Genomic DNA, 18,268 nt, shown 5'->3' on the forward strand with positions numbered 1-18,268 from the left:
CCTGCACCTGTGCCGTCGCTCTGGAACACCCCTCCCCCGCCTGCACCTGTGCCGTCGCTCTGGAATGCAGGCCCTGCGTTCTCGCTCTCCTCCAGCTCCGCCTGCAGCCGTATGTTGACGTGGTTGACGAGGTGCGAGAAGAGGGCCAGCGTGAAGGCAATGGCTGCGCTGTACTGCTTGGACCCTAAAGCCGGGAAAGCCGGGCATGAGCGGCCCAGGGCTCTGAGGAGGGGCAGGCGCAATGAGCTCCAGCCCTATCTCACCTGCTCTCCCCCTTTCAAGGACCAACTTCTCAAAGCTTCTTCTAAGAAAAAAGGATTCCTCAGGTCTCTGCGTGATTATCCTGCCGCCTAGGACGTGCCAGCTCACTGTGTGTGTCCTCAGGCGAGCATATCCTGTGGGCCCATGCCACCTGCCCTGGCTCTGACGCCTTCAGGCGGGCTCCCCACAGCCCCAGCCCCCACACACCCAGGCCCGCCTCCCTTTTCCTCCCGACTTTGCTCCATGTGTGCTGCTCCCAGGAAGGTCTGCGCAACTGCCCAACTGCCCCCGACAACAAAGTCGGAATTCTGTCTGGGTCATCCGCTAAGCACCCTGTCCCTCCTGTTGGCCCGGGTTGTGACCGAGAGTGTGTCTGCGGGAGGGGCCTGAGGTGGGGGCACAGTGTGGACAGGCTGTTGCCTTCGTTCCTTCACCAGCAGCTCCTTCAGTGTAGGGGTCCCCGGCCCAGCAGTGAGGCAGGTGCCGCGGGCAGCCCGGGGAGGAAGCAGGTGGGGGCGGGGGAGCAGGCGGGGCACGGGAGTCACCTGCTCTCTTCAAGCTGTGCACGCCCATGAGACAGATGATGACCATCTGAAAGACAAGGAGGTCCGGGACGAAAGCATAGCCGCCCTCGTAGTCCTCCTCGCACTCGCTGGCCAGGCTGAGGCCGGGGGACGAGGGCAGGTAGAAGAGGCAGAGGTTGAAGTCCTCCAGGACTGACTGGCAGAGCGACGTCAGCTCCGAGTCCACTGGGCTGCAGAAGGACAGGGGCAACAAGGAGGTCAGTGACGGGGCCCGGGGCAGGCAAGAGGAGCTGCGGGGCCCGGGGGAGACTGCAGAGAGCCGGCCCGGCCGGGCAGGAGGGGGCTCACGGGATGCAGGTCAAGGGCCCACCCTCTGGCGCTCACCCGCTCCTGGGCTGCAAGAGGCTCTGCAGGTACATGAAATTCACCAGCAACCTCTTGATGTCTTTACACCTGGAAGAAGAGGAGCCCCAGGGAAATGGCAAATGCCCCAGAGGCCCTCCAGTCCCACCACCCCAGCCCCACGGGCCCTACTCACCGCTTCTTGCTGGGAGAGAGTTTCCGAGTCTCGCACTTCTTCAGCTGGTGGTACATCTTGGCTGCCTTGTCGTACAGCCGCTTGAGATTCCCATAGGCCCCCTCGAAGGACACCTCCGACTGGATGCTGAAGGACACACAGAGTGCACTGTGCAGCCCCGGCAGGGCACGGCGCTCTGCTGGCGCTCGGGGAACAGTACTTGGAGCAAACGCACGCTGCACCCAGGCTCCCTTTCTGTGTCCAGACTGGGGGCAAGGCCACCGTTCCAGATAAAGCACACGGACACAACTTCCGGACAACGCAGTGAATGCAACACCTTCGCTCCCTCCGTAAGCAGAATGATTGCTCCCGCTCTGTCAGGGACCGTCCCTGAAATACGGCAGCATAGAGCACGAAACGACAAGCGGCAGCTAACGAGCCGGCCGCACACAAGTGTGCACACACAGCTCCCGCGCTCAAACACTGGCTCGGAGGCGAGAGTGTGCGGAGAAGCCCGCCACCGGCCAAGCCCAGCACGTGCCGCCCACACGTATGCACGTGCACGCCGAGCCGGGACGAGCAGGGACCCCGCGCCGGCCCCAGGCCCCGAGCCAGCGCAGAGGCTCCTAGCCCAGCCGGCCTCACGGCAGCACCCACAGCACCAACAGGGCACTGGGCTGTTTTTAATGTATTTTTGTCATAAGAAGCAAGGGACAGAAAAGAAATGTGTGTTACTGGTGAATAAGAGGTAGTCACAAAGTCACGGACACTCCTTCTGTCCAGAAATGGGTTCTGTGCGTCCTCGCCTTAAATTGGGGATGGGGGGAGAGGACGATGCAGGGCAGCTGCTCTGACCACCAGATTACCACACAGATGACTGCTGGCTTCCGGGCCCTAAGAGATGGGCAGGTTCTATTTCCAAATGTCTTGGGTCACAATCCAATGTCCGGAGCCTTGAGCCGCCATGTACGAAATCCATCTCTCCCAAGAAGAGAAACCACACGGAGTGGGAAGGGGTCCAGAGGAGCCTCGCTCCAGACAGAGCAGCCCCCAGGGCTGCTGAATACCAGTGACTGATCCTAGAAAAGGCCACTGGGGACAAAGAACGGCCTGACTGGGCCCCACCCAGATGCCTCACCCACCAAAGGGAGACGTGACTGCCACAGCAAGGCAGGGCCCCCGCGGGCACCTCCCAAACCTGGACGTGCCAGGCTCTCTCTGGAAGTGATCACTTGCAATCACGGTCACGAGTGTGATGAGGGACCAAGGACCAGTAAGGGGGGCATTCTCGGAAAGGCACGAGAGGACTGGGGAGGAGGCAACAGAAGCCCACAAACCTGGTCACCTGTATTTAAGAACAGCAGCCACGGGGGCCGGTCTGTGCCGGTCCCGGACAGGGGGCAGGCGCCCCCAGAGCAGACACTGTGCTGACTCAAGAAGAAAGGCTTCCTGGACCAAATGAACCACGGATCACGGCACAGGGAACGAGAAGGCAGACGCTCACTTCACACTTCCGCACACAGCCCACATGCTTATGAAGGACCAGCTCCCTCCACTCCCCTTGCTTGGAAGCCCAGTTCACAGCAGCATCTTCTGGAAACGTCTGGCTTCTCATGGAGCCATCGGCCCCAACAAGGCGGCTGCCGCTGGGGCCCAGGCAGTTTATTCCTGACCGTTACCTCAATGGGGCACCCGGCAACCCATCAGACACACGTCCACTTGGCTCGGGCGACTTGGTGACCTAAGTCCACTCAGCTCAGCCATCCTGAAGCCGAGGCTCCTTACTCTGAGGGCGCGTCGGCACTGGGGAAGCAGCGGCCACCCTGCGGTTCAGCGGCCTCCCGCACTGTCGCCATGGTCACTCGGACACCAAAGCCCGACAGTTGTGCTGTTCTTGACAGCCGCTACCCTGACACCATTCCGCCCACCACACGCCATTGACTTCCTCCCCCAAGACAGCCATCCTGCACTTCCCAGCAGACGGTGGGCAGCTCTGCCAGCCGCCCGAGCACCTTCCAATCCAGGCGGATCCGTGACAAGCAGGAGCGAGGAAAGGGCGGGGAGCGAAGCAGCAGCAGTGGGAACGCGAGGCCCGCAGGCGGCACTCACCAGCGCAGGTAGCAGTACATGGCCTCCACGTTGTAGTACTTGCCACCTGCAAGCGTGCCCAGCTGGTTGAAGGGCATCCCTGCAGGGACACAAAAGTCATGTGGTCTGAGCCATGACATTCCCCTGCCGCCATGACCCAGCACTGCTGAGCACCGGGGAACTCATGGGCTCGTGCGGAGGAGGTGGCCCAGGTCTACAGAGGACACCAGCGTCCCAGGGGAGGAGCGGCCAATCCTATTTCCCCAGGGGACTGGCTGGACACTCATTTCCGGCCTCGCCTGCCAGGGATCGGCACCACTGGGCGCTATCCCGTCAGCGGCGGCTGCGGCAACTCTAGGGTTGCTGGAAACCCACAGAGCCTCTCCTCTTCCCCAGCTCTGTTTCTCACCCCTGAGCTCTCCTACTGCAAGCAAATCCCCACCTCTCCATGCAATGGAGCATTCCCCCTGCTCCCACTGTCCCTCAAGTGTCACTTCCTCTCTCTACAGAGGCCTCAGAGACAAGGGAGCCTTCTTCTCTTCCTTACCCTCTGCCTCCCTCCTTCTCAGATAAAGAATCTGCCTCTCTCTTGAGCCTGTGTTCGAGAGGGCGAGTGCCCAACCAAGGCACAGTGTGACGGGACCGAGCACGAGGGGGATGCAGGGAAGCCAGTGCGGCCTGCCTGCCCTCTCCACGCTGTCCTCCTGCTGAAAAATGCTGCTGGTTAGGGAGCCCTGAGTCAGATGCCACTTACCAATCTGGGGAGCTACTGACAAGGCTTGGTAGTAAAATCTCTCGGCTAGCAGCTCGGTGTCTACGCCAGCTAGTTCATTCTGGTAACGCGCTGCAGGAGACAGAAGGAAGGAAACGTGATGCTGCCGTGTTTCAGAGAAACCTCCCCTCGTCCTGGAGTCCACTCTGTGGAGCTGTAGGAAGACCCTGGGAGGAAGACACCTGAGCTATGAGGCTGGCTGCTTGGGCCTTGGGTATAATCTTAACTCTGCATGACCGTGGGCCAATCCTTCAACTCTCTCTTCCCTGCTGGGAGCTTCAGGGTGTGGGGAATGTTTAGTGTTTGTAAACAGGCTCTTGTTTATCTCCTCCCAACAGAAGGGGACCTGGGAAGGGGACCCGGGCACCGGCAGCCATAACTGCTTGGAGGACCTCCGGTAGTGGGTTCTGGAATACAGCTGTCTGATCCTGCAGGGAGGACGTTAATGAGGACACTCGACCAGTCTAACGCGAGGCAGGTGCTCTCTCTGCACACAGGGCCCATGAGGGGGCCAGGAGTGCACAGGGCAGGGAGGAAAAGCCTCAGGGACAAGAAGTAATGTATCTAGCAGCCTAATAAGGAACCTTTAGCTACCAGGACTAGAGGCCTGGGCCCAGCAGGCAAGAGAGTACTCCTCCATTCTGAGAACGTTTGCCGGGCAGGGAAACCCTCCAGGAGGCTGAACTTCAATTCCTCTAGGAGTCCAGGAAAAATGAAAAAAGCAAACCCCAAAAGAGAAAAACATCCAACTAAAAAAATCTTCCTAACCCAATACTGAACCTGAGTTATCACCCAGACTTTCTCAAAGTTTATTTCCTTCTTCTATAGGCACTGGTCCTTTCTGGCTCATGGAGGAGCAGGGACAAAGGGACACGTTAGTCACAGACCACAAACTATTCCTCTTGCTCTCCCGCCACATACAAGCTGGTACCAACAATGGAAGCAGCTTCCCGCCTGTCCTGCAGCCCAAACCGTTGCCCCAACGAGAGTGCCGTTTCTTACACAAATCCCCCAGGTACACGAGACACCGGTGGCACGCCATCTGTGCCCAGTCCATCTCCTTCCCTGATGCAGACACTGGCTTCTTGCATCCTGAGAAAGACAGAAAGGGACACTCAGAAGCCCCTTCCCTGGCCCTCTACCTAACGGGAAACATCTTTCCTAGGTGGGGAAAGGAGATCAAGAATCCAACGCTCGTCCTGAAACCCTGTGTTAGGGGCAGGGGGACGTGCATCTAGGACCAGGTGGAGAGACAGAGGCCAGCAGGCAGGGGTCATTCACGGGACGGGAAGGAACTGGAGGAGACAGGCGAGGGTCCTCAGGCCAGGAGAGTTTCCTGGGGAAAGGCGACGTGAAAGGTCATCATAGGAAGGCTTCTAGAAAGGAAGAAGAGGAGGAGGCCAACTGTCAAGGCAGTCTTGGGTGCCTTGGGCAGCAGCTTCCCACGTAAGGAGGAAAGGTCTGGGTAGAGACGGGAAACCTGCCGGGAAGAACGAAATGTACAAGAGGCCAAGGCGGATGCCCCAGACTTCCTGGGGGAGGAGGCCTATGGAGAAGGCCACCTACTAGGGAGTCTGCCCGTGCAGGAGACAGGTGAGCCTGCCGTGCCTGAGCACTGGCGTGGCCGGAGCCGATGTGCGGGGCTCTCAGCTCCCCCTTCTCAGTTCAGAGAGCTCGAGCTCTCTGGGGGGCAGCTCCCCCACGTATCAGGCACTGGTTGGTCTAAGTGCTGTTTGGTGTCAGCGGGTCCCACAGCAACCTCTGGCGAGGGTGACTTTCACTGCTCCCACCCAGCAGTCAAGAAGCACGTCACACACTGGTGAGTGGCAGAGCCAGGACTCGAAAGGCAGACTGGCTCGAGCCGCTCCCCTCTGTCCACATCACCACGTCGCCAAGCTGCTGGCTACGAGACCCGCCCCGAGAAGCCCTTCCTAGTACGTTCTACAGGCGTCCTCAGTCAGCCGGACGCGAGCACGTCAATGAGGAGAAAAACTGAGTTCAGGGAACAGAGCCTCCGAAGTGAAGGCTCTTCACTGCGGGGGCTCTGGACCCCTCTGGCCATCTGCTATGGCATCTAGGAGGGTGGTCTTAGGTTACATCGTTGTTTTTAAATGTTTTGTAAATGCACCAGATGCAGCGCTGGGCTTCTGACGGAGAATGCCCAGAGGTGGTACCGACAGCGTCTGGCCAGGGCAGGGGCACAGGCAGGAAGCAGGAAGGAGTGTGAGCGGCCAGACGTCAGACGAGGAGGGAAGGAGGTCGAGCACAGTCGCCGGCCCCTCGGGCAGCCACGCAGACACCCACCTGTGACACCTAACCACGCAGCACTATCTTGAAGGAACGTCCATAAACATTCCTAACACTTTCAATACGCACAAAAAAGCTAGGAAACAATTTCTGAAGTTAAGAGAAACAGTGCTGGGGGCGCCCGGCCAGCTCAGCCAGGGCAGGGCAGTGGGAGGCTCCTGATCTTGGGGTCGTGACTTGAAGCCCCACGCTGGGCGTAGAGACTATGAAAATAACTAACTAACTAACTAACTAACTAACTAAATAAATAAATAAATAAATACTTAAAAAAAGAAAACACACACACGCGGTGCTGAGCAAACTCAAGGGCAAGAAGAAAACAAGTGCTGTTACTTCCACCCTCCAGGGACGGGCCTGCTCGCAACATCCCGGCCGTCCTTCAGACACCTCCTCGTCTGCACCCCCGGCCAACGGAAACCCCTCTTTCCTCCAGGTCTTCACCCAACCTCGCGCGCTTGTCTAGAGAAACCCGAAGTCCACGGACCATCTGCAGGTCTGGCTAGAATCCTCTGTGCCTGGCCAGGTCACCAGCTACAGAACCCAGTAGAGTAAAGAAGGCCAGATGTGGCGGCCCCTACACTCGCTCCCCAGCCCACCTGTCGGAGGTCACTGACCTATGAGGGGGTCGGTGACGTGAGTCCAGTCGATGCAGCACTGAAGTTCCAGCTGGTAGTGGGACTGGATATAGAGAAGCAGGTGCTGGTAGAAGCCGATCCCAGCGACCAGGTGTGTCCGGTAGGCGCACTCCAAGGCGCTCCGGCTGTGGATGTGCTGGACGGCGGGAAAGCGGAGGGGCTGCTAAGCCGTGAGCTCACAGGGCTGTTCCCCTCCCTGACCCCAGTCCTCTCACCAGGAAACAAACTTGAATTCTTGGCTCTGGAACTTTGCCCACATCCCCCTTCACTCACGAGTCACCCCACACCCTCAGATCCACCTCTCTCATCTTCCCGTCTGGGAGGAGGCTCCCCGGCCAATCCTAATTACATCGGATCCCTCCCTCCTTCCTGCCTCTTCTCCGTGGTTCCTCTACCTCCAACCATGTCCTGGCCCACCTTCCTAGCTGTCTCTTCCGTTCTCAGCTTCCCTCTTCAGACACCTTTCTTCTCAAAACCTGGGCCCTCCCCTTACCGTCTTGTGAGTCTTGATGAGCTGAATAACTTCGTAGTACACCTTCCTCCAGAGCAGCTCCTCGGCCTTCCTCCCATAGTCCACTGGGTGCAGGAACATAAGCTTGACGCACAGCTCGCGCAGCCTGAGGGCACAGAGCAGCACGGGAGGCTGACCATCCTTGGGGCAGGGAGGCATGTGCGATGCCCCGACCCACAAATTCCCATGCCTCCCAAGGGACATCCAGGGTCTGTCTGCAGGACTTGGGACAAACAGCAGTCCTGGAAAGCAGGGGAAACCCCAAAGGATAGAGGCGGGAGCAGTAAGAACTTTAATAATCTTCTTTGCGCCCTGCACACTTCTCTCCTTTTTTCCTGCCTTTTAACCCCATCTTTCTTTCCTGCCATTTGGTAGCATGGCCGGTTCCCCCAACTCAGTGCCGTCTAGTGGCACGAGGCCGCTAGAGGAAGAAGCTGCAGAGACAGTGAGGGGTCCCCACGTTCTCTCTCAGGAAGGCCAGAGTTCTCAGCCCGTTACCGTACCACGAGCTCAGGAGGTAAGACAGAACACGCGTCTGTGTGCGACAGGGTTTCGGGGGAGAAAGGCAGAGAAAGCTTAAGGCTCTGTCGTTGAGAGTCTCCGGCTTACTTGTTCCTCAGGCTAATGTTCTCTGGTTTGAACACCTCCTGATAAGCGGTTTTGTTGCAAAGGATGAGGTCAAGTCGATGCACAGCCTCCACCACGGCCCTGGAAGGAGCACAGGCAGAGAGCCCTGAGCCCTGCATATGCCCAGGCAGGCTGGGGCGGGGGCTCTGATCCTAAAGAAGAAGCTACAGAATTAGGGGGAGGGAAACAGGAAGGCTGCAGGCTAAGCTGTACAAAAGCAGATGGACAGTCGCCACGCACCCCAAGAATAGCCCTCTCCCCTGGGGACAGTTCTGTCACTACTTGCGGCGGGGCTTGGGGGGCAGGGGAGCTGCTACTGGCTTACAGTGGGGGCCGCCAGAAGCCCCACGACACATGGGACAGTCCACCACAATACATATCTTGCTCCAAGTGTCCAAGGTGTCAAAGCAGAGAAGCCCCGTGATAGGAAAAGCTGGATTCTCTTAATGGAAGGAACCTGTGCTGGGACGCCCACAGGAAATGCAGGCTCTGACCCTGGCTGTGTCTACGTCTGTAATTTTAGGCAAATTAAGCTCTCCAAGCCTCAGTTTCCCTGTCCATAAAAATGGGGACAGGCATGGCAGCCGCCACAGGGGACTGTGAGGACAAACTGAAAGGACTCGCATGAGGCCCTGGCACACGGCAGCCGCTCAACAAGTAACGGGACACGAGTTAATCATTGTCCAAGGGCTTACTGACCCTGACACAAAGGAAAGGCCTCCCTAGCATAAATTTCTATTTCTGAATTAGTGGGGTACGGAAGAATGGGGAGGGGGGCTGCACCGCGTACTGCGTAGTCGCAAGGTCTCCTCGACTCTTTGCTTGCTATGACAGGCTCTGGGTGCGGGGCGAAAGCGCTAACTTCCTTGTGTCCCAGCTCTCCCATCTACAAAATGGAAGCACAATTACGGCCCCTGCGCGAGGATTAAATTAGCAAATACGTGAAGCACTCATGATGGTGCCTCATACATGCAGACTCAGCAAGTAGTAGCTTCTATCTTTCTTGTCGTAAGGCCAGGAGGCGACCCCAGACACCACGAGAAAAGGCCACTGAAACGCCACCATGGATGGCTGAGAAGTGCCAGAGGGACGTGCCATCTCTAGAAGGGGAAAACCCAGAGGAAGGCAGGTAACAGCTGTGGAACAGGGAAACTCAGAAACAGCTCCGGCACACAAGCAACCAAGAAAGGGAGGGTTTGGTGACTGTTTCAGAACACTGAGACCTGGGCCCCTGGGCTGGCAAAGTGGGCCACGGCAGGCTGGCTCCCTGCGGAGGCTCAGGTGGGACGCCAACAGACGCTGCCCTGCCCAGGGCAACGTGACCGCCAGCACCCAGAGGAGCGGGCGGGAGGGGACTCTGGGCCTTCTCACAGGCAATCTTGAGAGCTCAGCATTTCTGCAAACGACTTCTGGGCCGCCTACAGATGGGAGCCAAGCCCTCTGAGCCAGCCTGGCCCTCCATGCCAGGGCTGTCAGACGGCCATCCGTGACTTTATCCTAGGCCCCCTTAGTTCCCCAGGGCAGGGCTTTCGAACTTCCGGGCCACGGACAGACCTCAGGAGCGTGTGCACATGCCTTTATGGACCGGCTCCACAGCTCTCCCTAGCTGTCCATCCAAGAAAGCTTAATAACCATCACTCCGGAAAGTTCTAATTGCAGATTCTCTTCTTTCTTTTTTTTTTTAGAGTAATCTGTACACCCAACATGGGACTGAATGCGTGACCCTAAGATCAAGAGCTGCGTGCACTCCTGAGCCAGCAGGCTCCCCGAAAAATGACTTTTTAAAAATAGTTCGTCAGCCTAATTAATTAACTGGTGTTTGTGGCCCTTCCAGCATCCCTGCTACTGCTGCCTTCTCCTCTTCTAAAACTTTTCAGAATCTCCGTCTACAAGCAGACGCTGGGAATTGCCCCAATTTACTGAAGCTCAGAGTGACAGTTCGTATCTAACCACACATTTACGTGGGGCAGAGGAAGCAGACCTTCCTTCCCCGCTTCCTTCCCGCAGTCACCACTGCGTCTGTAAGGAATCAAAGCAGCGACCTGCCGCCTCCCGTTTCCACCCGGCTCAAAGCCAAGAACACAGGCACAGGCAGAGGGACGCACGCGCGCACGTAAGCCACATGTGCACCCACATCACCTCGTCAGTCCCGTGAGGTACTGGGGTGGGCCGAGGGGCAGCGAGGCCCGCGAACGATCAGAAGGACGACCAGGCCGCTGCTGAAAGCTGGAGACACGTGCGGGATCTCGCAGGCAGGGCCCACGCTCGGTCGGCAGGGTGACGCGGCACCCGTGTCACCCACCGCGGGCTCCTCACCCACCCTGAGACGGCTGGGGGCAGCCCACAGTGGGCGCCCAGGGGCTGCCGATTGGATCACTTTGCTGTTTTGGAGCGACCTATACTCCCCTGTGCTTCTGACTTACAAAGGCCAGAAAGGCAGGACGGCCAGTGGCGGGAGGGAAAGAACAGCTCCGACTCTCGCCCCGCCGAGATGGGGCCGCCCCGCCGAGGACCCCTGTTCTACGAACCTCACCCTCTACTAGAGAGCAGCAACCTCAACCTCGTCTCACGCTTCACCCATTCTGCCCCAGTTCTAGAAACCACGTTCCAGCTGCCCCCCAGAAAGAAGAAATCCTCGACCCTGTGTGGGAAGAGCGCACGGCGGCCTCAGCAGAGGGACGGGGGCGGCAGCCAGGACCTGCGGGGGGCGAGTGGCGCTGCGGGAACCAGAAACTGGGGATGGACACTGCCTGGCAAGGGGCTGTAGTCCTGAGGCTGGGAGGGAGCAGGGCTCGCGACCAGGAGGGCCCCGGTGCCCTGAAATGGGCTCCCGTGACCTAGGAACACTCTGGACCTGGCCCTTCGTGGCCCCTCCAGGCCGACGCAACTCGTCTTCGGCCTCTCTTTTCATTCAAACTCCGCAAAACGCGACCGGGAGGGACTTCAGGGCGTACCCGACCCAAGCCGTCCTCTCCAGGATGCGGACGGCGAGGCCCAAGGTCACACGGAGCCCCTAGCTCTCCGGACCGCAGGCCGGGGCACTCCCCTCCGTCGCGTCCTGCGGGGTTCGGAGCGCCGCTCCCTTCCGGGTCCTCCCCGCCTGCGACCCCACCCTCACCTCCGCGGCCCGCAGAGCTCGGCGCCCGCCCCAGGCTCCGGGCCAGGGGCCTCCTCCACGTGCGCCCCCCGGCCGCCCCCGGCTTCGGCCCCCGCCGGGCCCCGCGCCCACCCGGCTCGCCGCCCGGCTGCGCCCTCCCGCGCCCCCCCCGCACCCCGGCCCCGCCCGCCGCAGCCCCGCCCCCGCGGCGCCCACTTCCCCCGGCGGCCGCACGCACGCCCCGGCCCCTCACCGGTAAAGCCGCTTGGTGTGGAGGACCTTCGCCTCGGGCTCGCTGCTCTCCCCTGGGGGGGGGGCCTTGGCTCATGGTGCCTGGGTCCGGGGCGGCTCCCGGTCACAGGCCCCCGCCGCCCGCCGCTACCGCCACCACTGCCGTGTCCGGCCGGAGCCGCAGCCGCCGCCGCCGCCGCCGGCCCTGCTCGGCCGCCATCGCTGTGAGGCGGCTGCCCGCGACAGCTCCTCCTCCGCCCGCCAAATCTCGCGATAGCAGCCGCCCAGCGGCGGGCCCGCGGCCTGAACGCCGCCAAATCTCGCGAAGCTCGTTTTCCCTCCCGGGAAGTTGCCCGAACTAACTCTGGGCAGCGCGGCCTCCTTCCGGCTTCTGCAAGCCCCTGCGGAAAACTTTATTGACAAAGCCGCCCGCGAGCGGACGGCGGACCCTGCGAGGGGCTGGAGCTGGGCTGCGGGGCGGCAGATGGGCCCACAGCTAGGAGCGAGGCTCTGCTCTGTCCGGCAGAGCAGGTCCGTCCTCGGTCCGTCCTTCCGACCCTTCACCCCAACCCCCGCTGGAGCCGCGTCGCTTTCGGATCACTGCCGACTCCTCCCTCCCCCACCCCCACCCCCCGCGGTCTCTTGAACAAACCTAAGTGTACCTGAAAGTTCCCTTCAAAAGGCGGCACGCGAGCGGCCGGCCCTCCGAGACGCCAGCCTTGACCGCGTCCGCGGTTCCCCGGCTCCCGTCGCCCAGACCCACACCCGCGCGTCTCTCAGCAGCCCCGCAAACAGTCACACCCGGCCACGCGACGCGGGGCGAGCGACCCAGACCCTGTCCCGCCCTCCCAGAGCTCCGACGGCTCGGGGGTGAGGCCCCACGGGAGCGAGCAGCCCCCACGGGAGCGAGCAGCCCCCACGGGAGCGAGCAGCCCCCACGGGAGCGAGCAGCCACGCGCCCTCTGCCTTGGAAGGTCACCTTGGATTCTGATCGCTTTCCTAACCTTGCATCCAGGCTGCAAAGCGAGGTGTTTTGGGGGTCTTTGTGAGTTATGATGGGAACATAACCTCCCCTCCCCCTCCGTCTCCTGCACCGACCTTTTTTCTGTTCCTGAAACCACCTAGGCTGGGCTTTCTCCTGCTGTCCCCTCCTTAGGACACTCCTTACTTCCCATGAGGTCACAGCTCAAATGTCATCTTGGCTAAGAGGTTTTTCTCTAATCGTCTGACAGGTTAGGCTCTTCATTACCTGGAACCCCAATACAACAAGCTTCTGGAGGGCAGGGACCTTGCCTGTCATCTTGTCTCCTATGTCTGTGCCTAGAATAGTGCCTGACTAGAAACAGGTGCTCCACAAATATTCATGGATAACGGTAGAAATTCCACTTCTTTTCTGGGTCTCCCAACCTACTCCAAGCATCATTTCATGTACAGACCCACTCTTTACCCTCTGCTTTGCCGAGCTTCAGGCTCCCACACATCCCATGTGCCTGGACCTCACGCTCCCCTTTACGCCCAGCTGCACCCCCACTTTCAGAAAGGATGACGACGTCCTCCGCCAATGCTTTTTCTGTCGGCAGATTCAGCAGGGCGGGTCCTGCCCCTTTAATCTGGGCCCCACCTGCTCTGGTCAGACAGGTTTGGAGACACAGGTAAAGGGAGAGAGACTGAGAGGAACACTTGCACAGCCAGCAGGGAGCCGGGCAGCTCCTTCCCAGACGTTGGGGACCCTCCGTCTCTCCAGATGGAAAGTAAGAGGGTATCATGGGTCTACATAGCTAGAGGCAGGTGGGGGGAAGGCAGGGAAGGCAGGCTTGAGGAGGTGGGGGGAAGGGACCCAGCCCCATCCAGCAGGAGTGAGATGGAGAAAACAGGGAGGGGATAAAGGAGAGGAGGCATGGGGAACAGCCATGATTAGACCTAGAACTCAGAAGGGACAGCCCCAGGCCCTCTGGAGATGGAGGACAGAGGACAGGGGCTGGTGAAGATTGTGGAGACTGCCCAGGTGCCCACCTTGGAGACGAAAGAGCAGGGCACACGGCCACTGCCGGATCCTTGGGGCAGAGTTGTAGGCAGATCAGTGGTATCAGTTACCAGGAGAGTTCCAAGCAGGGATTGACAAGAAGGGGAGAATTGAAGATGGAGGGGCAGAGAGGCCCCTGGTGGGAAGGGAGCTCCTGGCAAAGCTCTAGAAACCCTTTTGTCCTCCTGTTTTTGCATGAGGGTGGCTATGACCCCAGGGGTTTTGGTGGAGGGAGTAGATGGTGTGGGTGGGAGCTGGCCGAGGCCACAGCTGCCAGCGCCTGCGCCCCCTGACTCACCCTCTCCTGCTGGGTAGCATTTGACGCAGAAAGGGTGTCTCCATTTCAGCTGCTCACTTCCCTCCCACCTCCTTCTTTTCAACACCTTTCTTGGCCCCATGTTCTCCCTAAGGTCCCAGAAGAGGCCAAAGCCCATGAGACCAGCTGCCCCAGACAGTTCTGACTCTATCAACCTGTCCCGGGGGCCAGAAACCAGGAACTTCTGACACATCTTTCTTCTGCTCCCTCCAGGGTGGTAGGCCCTCATGGTAGACCCCAGGAGTGAGGCCCCAGGATGACAGAACCCGAGACCCTGGCCCTGCTGGAAGTGAAGGGGTCTGAGGCCCCGGAGAAGAGCCCACCCCAGGCCTTGGTCCCCAACGGCCGGCAGCCAGAAGGGGAAGGTGAGGCCGAGACCCATGGAGCTGCGTCCTCCAAGGTGGGGTCCTCAGTTGGGTCTACCACAGCCGGAGAGGGACCTGAGGATGGTCTTGACAGCGCAGTGAGCGAGGCGGCCACCTTGCCCTGGGGGACCGGCCCCCCGCCCAGTGCCCTGTTCCCAGACCCCCCCGGGTGGCGGGACATGGAGCCGGAGCCCCTCCGGTCAGAGCCACCCCCCAAGCTGGAGGAGTTGTCCGAAGATGATGCCAACCTGGTGCCCGAGAAGGCGGCCCGGGCCTTCGTGCCCATTGACCTGCAGTGCATCGAGCGGCGGCCCCAGGGGGACCCGGCTGCGCGCTGTGAGGCCGGCGAGGGCGAGGGCCGCCGGGCCTGCCTGCCCACCCGGCCCACCCAGCCCGAGCCCTGTGAGCGCAAGTGGGCCGAGGTCGTGGTGAGGCCGCCGGGCCACACTTGTGGGGGCTGCGGGGGCTGTGGAGGCCGGGAGGGGCTGAGGGCCGTGGCCTCGGTGGGAGCCGCGCTCGTTCTCTTCCCCTGCCTGCTATATGGGGCCTACGCCTTCCTGCCCTTCGACGCCCCGCGGCTGCCTACCATGAGCTCCCGCCTCATCTACACGCTGCGCTGCGGGGTCTTTGCCACCTTCCCCATCATACTGGGTGAGCCGGCCGGGGGCGGGAGCGGGGGTGGGAGCTCCCCTTCCCCGGGGTCCCTGCGCCTGGCGCACACCAGGGTCCACGCCCCCCGCCCCCCGTGAGCCCTCCCCGGCTTCCAGCCCGCGGCTCACGGGCCGCTCCGATCCGCCAGGGCTGCTGGTGTACGGGCTGAGCCTGCTGTGCTTCTCGGCCCTGCGGCCGTTTGGGGAGCCCCGGCGGGAGGTGGAGATCCACCGGCGCTACGTGGCCCAGTCGGTGCAGCTCTTCATCTTGTACTTCTTCAACCTGGCCGTGCTCTCCACCTACTTGCCCCAGGAGACCCTCAAACTGCTCCCCTTGCTCACCGGTCTCTTTGCCGTCTCCCGGTGAGCTGGCCGGGGGCGGGGAGGTGGGGGGGGTGGGGTTGGGGGAGGGGGGGGGGCTGGAGGGACCCCGGCATTTTGTCTGGGGAGACGGGGGCAGGGAGCCCTCGGGATTCCGCATTAGCCCGGATGTGCCCCCCGCAAGGTGAGTCCGCTTTCCGCCTGCACCTGACCTCACCTGGAGCAGGTGATGCGCCCTGTGTTCCCAAAGGAAGTTGTTTTAGAGAGCCAAGGACCAACCCAAAACTGGAAAGGCTGCCAGGTGTCACCTCCATCAACCTCCCACCCGCTGGCCTCTAGTCAGACACCCCCTGTGACCGATGCGCAGTTCCATGTCCGTGTAAAGGCCCCAGTTACTAGAGAGTCTTGTCTTTGTGTTACAAACCGCTGTCCTGACTTTGACTCTGGAATTGCCCAGGACCGTTCAGGTATTAGACACCAGCGCTCCATGTCCCTACTCCAGCACCCTGCCCCCCACCCACAGTTTCCTTTGCCTCAGTGTCCTGTGACCTTCCCTCTGGCCAGAGAGCCTCCTGCTTGTCGGCGGTCACTGGCACTGGCCTCCTGCTCGTAAGCGCGGAGTCACGTTGGCTCTTGTTCCTCTGCTTTCATCTGGAAGTCACCCGAAACCCTGTGGGGCGTTTCCAGTGAACTGCTGCTAACCCAGAAAGCACTTTTGAATTTCTGAAGGCACACGCAGATCTTTTCGTTTTTTTCCCTAACGTATTTCCTTTTGTTACTTTTTTTTTAAAGCTTGTGTTTGTCAGAGAGAGAGAGATCGTGCGCACAAGCAGGGGTGTGACAGGGAGGGGGAGAAGCAGATTCCCTGCTGAAAAGGGAGCCCAGTGTGGGACTCGATCCCGAAGGCAGTTAACGACTGAGCCCCCCAGGCATCCCTCCTTTTGTTACTTTTCATGCAGGATTCCTGGTCCCTTTAAGTGCCAGAACATTCTTGCTCTTGAGCTAGCATCCGTGTGCCGTTCTTCTGACTGGAGTCCAGTGGCCGTCTTGCAGCCTGTTCTCTCCCAGATGTTCCCCCCCCAGATGAACGTGTTCCTACTTGTGTCACTCACCCTCCCGTGTCCCCGTGTCCATCCTGGGGAGCGCTGGCCTCAGACAGAAGCTGGTTTAAGCAGACCTGGCGCTTGTCTGGCCCTTCTCACCTGGTTCACGGCGAGGGAAGCCCAGCAGGTCAGGGGACGCCCGCCAGCAGCCATGGGGCCTGGAACACAGCCCCTCCATGTGTCCCCCCAGGGCCCTTCCTTCCCTACCGCCTGCAAGGTGCTCAACACTCGTGCCTGGCTTCACCCTCTGCAGAGTGTGGGGCTTCAACAAGGGACTTCACGCAGAGAGCTTGTGGGAGTCTGGTGCTTGGGGAGGGCTCAGCCGCTGGAACCTAGTGTCCCGCTGCACCTGCCAGCCCCGGGCCGAGGCTCTTCTCCGTCCAACTGGTGAGAGTGGAGGCACGGGCGTTTTGTGGCGAGCAGTCCTTCATGTGACAAGAGGCTGCTGTCCTTCTGGCACTAGGGGTGTGTATTTGGGATGGATCTTCCAAGAGCGGAGAGGCCTATCCCTTTGGCTCCAGGCCTCTTGAAGCTGGCTTCCTTACTCTTTTCCCCTCTGTCCTCTAACATGGCAGGAGAGAGGGTGATGATCAGGCTTGGGTTCAAATCACAGTTTTACTATTTCCCTGATGTGCAACCTTGGACCAGTTCTACTTAATCCCTTTGGAGTCTTTGTTTCTTCATCTGCAAAATGAGAAACCAGTACAGTGGGGTACGGTCTGGCTGTGAGAGACGAGGAAGTGCGTGATGTATGGCTACAACCCTAATCTCCAGGACAGGCAGTGGCACGAACGGTCCATACGGTGTGCTACCGAACTTCAAAATGGGAAAAGGACATCCACCTTGTGCTTGCTCATCTGCACATAAAGCCTTGACCTACAGGCCATGGGGTTCCTGGACGTCTGAAGGCGGGTGGAGGGGAGGCGGGTGGCTGAGGGCCAGGGATTGGGACGGGGGACATTTCACCGTACTCGCTGGTGCCTTTGCATTTTGAACCACAGAAAGGTATCCCACCTACGCTGAAGTTTTAGACTTAAATTTGGAAAGTCAGCAGAGAGGGAGGAATGACGAGGGCCTCCTGGAGATGTGGGATGTCCACACTAGGGCCCACGTCGTGTCGTGTCCGCCGCCCCCCATCAGCCCGCAAGCCAGCCAGCTGACGCGCTTCCTCTCCCTGCCGCCCCCAGGCTGATATACTGGCTGACCTTCGCCGTGGGCCGCTCCTTTCGAGGCTTTGGCTACGGCCTCACATTCCTGCCGCTGCTGTCCATGCTGGTGTGGAACCTGTACTACATGTTCGTGGTGGAGCCCGAGCGCGTGCTCGCCATTGCCGAGAGCCGCCTGGACTACCCCGACCACGCCCGCTCGGCCTTGGACCTCAGGCCTCGTCCCTGGGGCTGAGGCCCCCACTCGGCTCCCCCCAGCCTCACTGCCTCGGGGGACAAGCCCCAGGATTGCCCACCTGTCCCCTGCTCTCCCCCCTTTCACCTCGGGAGCCCTCGGCTGCCGGGAGGGGATTCAGCTGGTTTCTTGCAGGGGAAGAGGTGGACGGCCATGCCCCTTCTGCAGGCTGAGGGCAGGAGGATGGCACAGGGAGCGGGGGCATGGTTCCCTCCTGAGCAACACCCCCACCCCTGGCGCTGCCTCCAGGACCCCCTGTGCTGGCCTCCGCCCCACGCTCCAGCCCCCGTGAGGCCGCGCAGGCAGAGCCTCCACTGACTGACCATATCTGTGCTACGGGCCACAGGGAGACGGGCAGTATTGCCCGTGCCCAAGGTAAAGCCTGGGCATCCGATCACACGGGACTTGCACGTTTGGCAGAAACCTTCCTGCGGGCCTGGGTTCAGGACCCTCCACCACGGGCCCCTGTAGGACTTTTAGCTTCGGTCAAGATGATCGAAGCTGCCCTAGCCCAGAGCT

General features: G+C 60.5%; 2 protein-coding genes across 3 annotated transcripts in view; one reads left to right on the forward strand and one right to left on the reverse strand.

The window, feature by feature from the left end:
• SMG5 (SMG5 nonsense mediated mRNA decay factor) overlaps positions 1–11,801 on the reverse strand; it is a 24,042-nt gene extending 12,241 nt beyond the window's left edge. Inside the window, exons 1-11 of the mRNA XM_032845010.1 lie at positions 11,593–11,801; positions 8,225–8,323; positions 7,598–7,721; positions 7,084–7,240; positions 5,165–5,254; positions 4,145–4,234; positions 3,412–3,490; positions 1,324–1,449; positions 1,170–1,238; positions 807–1,015; positions 47–184 (exon numbers count right to left, since the gene is read on the reverse strand). Of these exons, the coding sequence (XP_032700901.1) occupies positions 47–184; positions 807–1,015; positions 1,170–1,238; positions 1,324–1,449; positions 3,412–3,490; positions 4,145–4,234; positions 5,165–5,254; positions 7,084–7,240; positions 7,598–7,696 (1,057 nt within the window). The 5' untranslated portion in view covers positions 7,697–7,721; positions 8,225–8,323; positions 11,593–11,801. The remainder of the gene's footprint in view (positions 1–46; positions 185–806; positions 1,016–1,169; positions 1,239–1,323; positions 1,450–3,411; positions 3,491–4,144; positions 4,235–5,164; positions 5,255–7,083; positions 7,241–7,597; positions 7,722–8,224; positions 8,324–11,592) is intronic.
• Positions 11,802–12,504: 703 nt separating this feature from the next.
• On the forward strand, positions 12,505–17,819 carry TMEM79 (transmembrane protein 79). 2 transcript variants are annotated; one of them, XM_032845109.1, is made up of 4 exons: positions 12,505–13,321; positions 14,123–14,925; positions 15,074–15,287; positions 15,496–15,570. In XM_032845109.1, the coding sequence occupies exons 2-4, from the start codon at positions 14,166–14,168 to the stop codon at positions 15,506–15,508; spliced, it is 987 nt and encodes a 328-aa protein (XP_032701000.1). In that variant the 5' UTR covers positions 12,505–13,321; positions 14,123–14,165; the 3' UTR covers positions 15,509–15,570. The 2 variants fall into 2 exon arrangements, with proteins under 2 accessions (XP_032701000.1, XP_032700999.1); XM_032845108.1 differs by lacking the exon at positions 15,496–15,570 and adding an exon at positions 17,536–17,819 and having other exon boundaries at positions 12,506–13,321.
• Positions 17,820–18,268: the final 449 nt, after the last annotated feature.

This window comes from Lontra canadensis, unplaced genomic scaffold (genome assembly GCF_010015895.1).
Source record: "Lontra canadensis isolate GAN:19392208 unplaced genomic scaffold, GSC_riverotter_1.0 scaffold160, whole genome shotgun sequence".
NCBI classification, from domain to species: Eukaryota; Metazoa; Chordata; class Mammalia; order Carnivora; family Mustelidae; genus Lontra; species Lontra canadensis.

What these genes read in the sequence shown, in the direction of transcription:
- TMEM79 (XM_032845108.1), top strand. Translation starts at nt 14,166, where the DNA reads ATGACAGAACCCGAGACCCTGGCCCTGCTGGAAGTGAAGGGGTCTGAG. An exon ending in CACCTTCCCCATCATACTGG is followed by an intron (nt 14,926 to 15,073) that starts GTGAGCCGGCCG and finishes CCGATCCGCCAG; the next exon opens with GGCTGCTGGTGTACGGGCTG. An exon ending in GGTCTCTTTGCCGTCTCCCG is followed by an intron (nt 15,288 to 17,535) that starts GTGAGCTGGCCG and finishes TGCCGCCCCCAG; the next exon opens with GCTGATATACTGGCTGACCT.